This window comes from Sylvia atricapilla, chromosome 1, assembly GCF_009819655.1.
Source record: "Sylvia atricapilla isolate bSylAtr1 chromosome 1, bSylAtr1.pri, whole genome shotgun sequence".
NCBI classification, from domain to species: domain Eukaryota; kingdom Metazoa; phylum Chordata; class Aves; order Passeriformes; family Sylviidae; genus Sylvia; species Sylvia atricapilla.
Window position 1 is genome coordinate 21,523,920 of NC_089140.1, and position 5,841 is coordinate 21,529,760.

The 5,841-nt window shown below is 38.1% G+C and overlaps 1 protein-coding gene across 1 annotated transcript in view; it reads left to right on the forward strand.

Annotated features, from left to right (window-relative positions):
* Positions 1 to 4,837, forward strand: part of RUNDC3B (RUN domain containing 3B) — a 51,035-nt gene extending 46,198 nt beyond the window's left edge. Inside the window, exons 9-11 of the mRNA XM_066316838.1 lie at positions 848 to 994; positions 1,367 to 1,482; positions 2,482 to 4,837. Coding sequence (XP_066172935.1) covers positions 848 to 994; positions 1,367 to 1,482; positions 2,482 to 2,627 — 409 coding nt within the window. The 3' untranslated portion in view covers positions 2,628 to 4,837. The remainder of the gene's footprint in view (positions 1 to 847; positions 995 to 1,366; positions 1,483 to 2,481) is intronic.
* The last annotated feature ends 1,004 nt before the right edge of the window (positions 4,838 to 5,841 follow it).

Genomic DNA, 5,841 nt, shown 5'->3' on the forward strand with positions numbered 1-5,841 from the left:
GATCTGGACAGACTTGGTCCATTGGCTGAAGACAACTGCGTGAGGTTCAAGAAGGTGGAATGCCAGGTCCTGCCCCTAGGTCCTGCCCTCACAACAACCCCCTGCAGTGCTACAAGCTGGGGGTGGAAAGGCTTGAGGGCTGTTTGGCAGAAAGGGCCTTGGGGGTGCTGGTTGACAGGTGGCTAAACATGTGCCAAGGGGGCCAATGGCATCTTGGCCTGTATCAAGAATACTATTGATTGCCCTGTACTCAGCAGTGGTGAAGCTGCCTCTCAAGTACTGTGTTCAGTTTTGGGCCCCTCATTCCAAAATATACATTGAAATGCTGGAGGGTATCCAGAAGAGGGCAGCAAGGCTCATGAAGGGTCTAGAAACCACATCCTATGAGGGACATCTGGGGGAGCTGAGGGTGTTGAGTCTGGTGGAGGCACAGCAGGGCCCTCATTGCTCTCTACAAGTTCCTGAAAGGAGTTTGTAGTGAGTGGGGGTCAGTCTCTTCTGCTGTGCCTGCAATGACAGGACCCAGGGAAATGGCCTTAAGATGAGACTTAAAGAGGGGAGATTCAGATTAGATATTAGAATTTTTTTTCACTGTTCAGGTGGTCAGGCTGGAATAGGTTGCTCAGGGAGGTGGTGGAGTCACCATTCCTGGAGGTGTTTAAGAGACATCTGGGTCTGGCCCTGGGTGATGTGGTTTAGGGGTTACAGTGGCAGTGCTGGGTGATGGTTGGACTGGATGATCTTGAAGGTCACTTCCAACCACAATGATTCCATGATCATCTATGTCCTGGTTTTCCTTTATCTTCAGGAACTGCTTTTAATAGACTCTTCTTTTTAATATTCACAGAACTGTGCTAAAGAATAATGACTTGAGATCAAGACAAGAATTAACTACTCACCTCACCAATCAGTGGCCTTCCCCAGGAGCTCTGGATGTCAATGCTGTTGCCTTGGACACTCTACTCTATAGAAAGCACAATCAACAGTGGGATGAGTAAATTTCATATTTATTTTGATTTCCCCTTGGGGGAACAGGGAAACTGAAAATGGCATCTTTCCCTCAGCATACTTTAGACCATATCTTATTGGAGTCACTTTTTACAGTGTACAAAGATCACTGGTAACTAAAATCAGTTTCTCTTCCTTGCCATAAAAATTTTCTTCCTTTGGATTAGTTTTTTTTTAAAAAGGGCAGAAAAGTAGATTGTTGCTTTAGGAAAGAACGGGCTTACGAAAGAAACAAAAATAGTGTTTAAGAGAATAAAGATTACCTGCATAGGTCTTTTTAGAATAAATTTTAAGGACAGTTGAATGTACCTAGTTAGATCTTTAAATGTGTTGCTATCAAATATTTCTTGCTTTGCAGGAAAAGTTTTCAAAGTCTGGACCAGCTTTCAGCAGAAGTTAGTCTTTCTCAATCCTCTCTGGATCCAGGTCACTCACAGGATGGGAAACAAGATGGAATTAACTTGTTAAATGAAGGTACAGAGCCAGTCTAATGTCTTCCTTTAATTTTGTTCGTAATAGCTCTGAACTTCAGTCCTTGTGAGACAGATTTTCAGTGTGAAGGAAATACATATTGAAAAACATTTTTCATTGTTATGCAAAGTGTTTCCACTTCCCTAAGGAATCTGCTTCAAATAAGTTTGGATTTATGAAGATACGCACCCCACTTCTCTGTATTTAAAGCTAAGCTTCAAATATGTTGCACATCTCTTCCTTCTCCATTACAGAACCAGTCAGCTTCACTACAAGGACGATCTGCTGACATCTTTCTGCTATAACTAACTCCTTATATTTCCCTTTTTTGGTTTTAAAAGAATTATTGAATGCACTGGATTTGCAACTACCACTGTCATTACATCTTGCATTTAACATTTAACTGGAGAGGCAGCCTGACAGTGTTTTCATTAAAATAGAGAGAGGAACATGATACGAACTCTCTATATAAATGTAATATATGCACACATCCCCTTTCAAACCTTGTTGCTTATCAAAGCTTAGCTACTCCATCTTGTGGACAATTCTGAAAAAGCAGGAAAATGTTGGAAGATTTTTGAAATAATATAAAATATAAATTGTTATAAAACAATCCTTTCTGTATTTCATCAATTCCAAGCTTTAAATAGATTTGCCAATACAAAACCTTAGTGTTACATAACTGCTAAAACTTTTATTTTTAAATATCAAGGATAAAAAGTTTTGAAATTTTTTTTAATTGTAAGCAGTATTAAAATCTGTTTTAATTCAAGACTGATTTCAGCCCAGCCTGTAAGGCCTGGGTAGGGATCTCTGTACCACGTGGATAGGGAAGGTGTGGTGTAAGTTGTCTTCCCAATTGAATTTATTAAACATGCTGAAGCACACTATGGAATTCACAGTAGTGTAGATTAAACCACTTTTTCTGTTCTTTCATTTTTTTATGATCAACTAATCTTGTGCTGCAAAAGTTATTAGCTTAATTCTTACTTTTCTGAACAGGAAAAGAAGACACTCCATCATTGCTTGGTCTTTGTGGCTCTCTTACATCAGTAGCAAGCTACAAGTCTCTCACAAGTCTGAAATCAAGTGAATACCTTGCAAGTCCCACAACAGAGATGACAAGTCCAGGTTTAACACCATCTTGAGATGCACACAAGAAGGGAGAGCTTTCTGTTGTATGCATTTGGTTTATGTTCCATAAGACAACATGCAGTGAAGACTGCTAGTTCTGAGTTAAAAAATAAGCTGCTTTATTTTTTCTTGTCATGGATACCTTTATAATTCACAAATTGGGTCAGTTTTCAGTTGTGTCTTCTTTCCCCCAGAGGACTTTTCAGATATTCTATTTTAATCTGGAATTATTTAAATCTCTTGGTCAGGTACAGAATGTATAATCTGATGTTTATGACTGTTTTTTAAAATGAAACAGTTGGAAATCAGACCCATACTTAACTGCCATAAGCTTTGTTTCTCCTTGCACTAGCCTGGACCAGCTCTAGCCACTATACTCTGCAGTGCTTTAAATATTTATCAACTCCTGCAGAACAGACAGGGAATCCTGAACACCAGTCTTTGTCGGCAAATAAATACCTAAAAATCCAGCTTTTCGTATGTGTATGTTGCATAGCACCTCAAATAGCATATTTAAGCTATCAACAGCTTTTCTCAAGTTGACTGCGTGAGGTTTTGCATTCCTGTCAATATCATGGCACTTAGGAGACTTCTCAGTTACGCTTAAACACAGACTCTTGAAATTGCATGTGAATAACAAATGTAACTTGATCACATCAATCAAGCATACATAGCGATTTGTAAATGGTGAGCAAACTCACTAAATGCTTTTAAGTGGCCTGGGTTATAGATAATGTAACATTATACAGAAAGTTTCTTGCTGAAAAGATGGGGGCTAGGGATGATGGGGGTAAGCATCTTGTGAAGTTTGGATTCTGTGTTTATTGGCAAAATCCCAAGGAGAGTGAAAAAGGGGAAACAATGTAATAATGATTGTATTTGTGTGCTAAAAGACTTTTTTCATCTCTGTAGTAGTGCAGTAGGTATTTTTCTTGCTTAGGTAATAGAGCAGACTTTAAGTCAGTTTTCTCAAATTACTTGCCAACAATTTAAATTACTGATAGGAGAAAAAAAGGGAGACTTTTTTTTAAATGTAACTAACTTTCCAGATTACCCTACAGTTTCAAAGTTTGCAAAATGATTTTTGAATTGCGAACTATATTCTTAATTCTTTGTAAAATACAATGGATCCTTTATCTATGAATTTTGCTAATCAAGGTAATGCTTATCAGTATAATTAGTAACTTTTTAAACAAAAGTGAAATGCATGTAAGTATGTTGTATTTATAAGTGCTAGGGAAAATGCTTTTTTGTGCCAAAGAAGTTTCATAAATTGTTTACATGAGTAGCTGCAATACAAGACAAATTTTAAATTATTGCTTACTCCTAGGTGTTTACAGTATGTCACTACACTCTTTACAGGTTTAGTTGATTTGCCTCTTGTGATGATACCTTGGCCCTACTACTTTAAACTGGTCATCATAGGGTGGGCTTGAAAGAAAGAGATTTCATTCTTACCTAAACTGAAATATTTAGTCTTTTTAAGTACGAGGCTATGCATTTCTGGAACTCAAGGCACTGTTGGATTTAGCTAGAGGATAAGAATCCATCTCCTCAACTTTCTAGTCCACGCTGCTGGAGGTCACTACATTCACGGCAGGGTACACAACCAGTGTTGCTGTTTTAGTGCAGAATTTTAAAGCAGTTTAACAAAACCACCAGGTCTTTCAAGCCCTCATATACCCACACAGATAATTTCTCTGTAATAAACTAACCATTAAATCCTTTCATACACCTTCAGAATGTCCATTACTTCATGGATTTTCTTTTTTGGTTATCATATTAAGCACCTGTTTCTTGAGTAACATTATTAAATAAAAATTTGTAAACTAGAGATGCATTTTTACTACAAATAAAACAAGGAAATCCAGATTACACAAGTTAACATTCTGCATCAATGTACAGTGATTTAATTGGTCTTGTTTGCTGTTAAACACTTCTCACACCACATCAGTGTTTTGGAGGGGGCAGTAATCATTATCTTCAGTCGTGTTCACTGATGGCTCTTTTCTTAGAGCTAAATGTGTCGTTAACTGAAGTCTTTTATGTAGTCTGACGTGTTTCTGGGTATCATTTTGTGCATGGGCAATCAGCTGTGTGCATCTTCTCAGTTCTAAACATTAATCATTTTTTAAAAGAATTTTAAACCGCCAAAACTGTATGTTTTGTTGCCTTGATGTTCCATAAATGTTGCATGTAGATTAAAAATTTTGTATCATCACTAGTTACAAGTTGTTGTCTCTGTTTTAATCACACAGGATGAAGACCATTCAGTAAATTAGCGCATTTACTAGCAGTTTATAGTAAATACTTTTCTTGCACAAGGGAGAGACTGTTTTTCTTGCTCTATATTGTTCAGTGTCATCCAATATCTGCTGTTACTATATTCTCTTAGGCCTTATTTTGTAAATTTACATTCAAAAGTCACAGTGGAAGAACAGTGCTAAGCATGTCCTCTGGCAGCACCATGATACCTAATGTCTTTACCAGTAGAGCATTTTTCAGTGTGTGAGGAATTTTTACCATGGACTGAACTCTATTTCTTTGGTAAAGTATACCCAAATATCAGTGTCTTAATGATCTGACTACTGAGTTGCTTTTGTATCAGCATCCCCTTCATTAAAATACACAAAAAAGTAGAATTCAACAACTGCATTGAAAATGCATGATTCAACAACTGCATTGAAAATGCATGAAAGGAGGGAGGTAGTGAGGGTAGTTAAAAAACAATTTAAATCATGCAGAGGCAGCTGTGATTTAGTAATTTGGGTGCCTACTGGCAAGTGCAGTGCTGCAGCTGTGCCTGTGGCAGCAACCTGAACATGCTCCTCCCTTCAGAGGGGCACAGGGCTCAGTCAAGCTGGCAGGGAATCACCTCTCCTTATGCCAGCAACCTTGGCCTTCCAAGACAGGTGACCCCCACACAACATATGCATGGCCTGACCCTGCCTTGGAGTGTTGTGACAGTGACAACTTGCACCTCCCAGAAACAGGCAAAGGAGTGTTCCTGCAGAGCACCTGTATGGGCCTTTGGCTTCAATGCATAGGAGTGCATTAATTTCTTTGAGTATTACCTTAAAGAAAAAGCTCTCTCAGCATCTAATGAGCATAAGTATTTTTCCAGTTTAACTGAATTTTTCGTTTAAAATAAACCCGAAAAGCTTTTATAATATGCACTTGCACAAAATACAGAGCTGCACCTAAGAAACAGGTACAGAATGAAACACA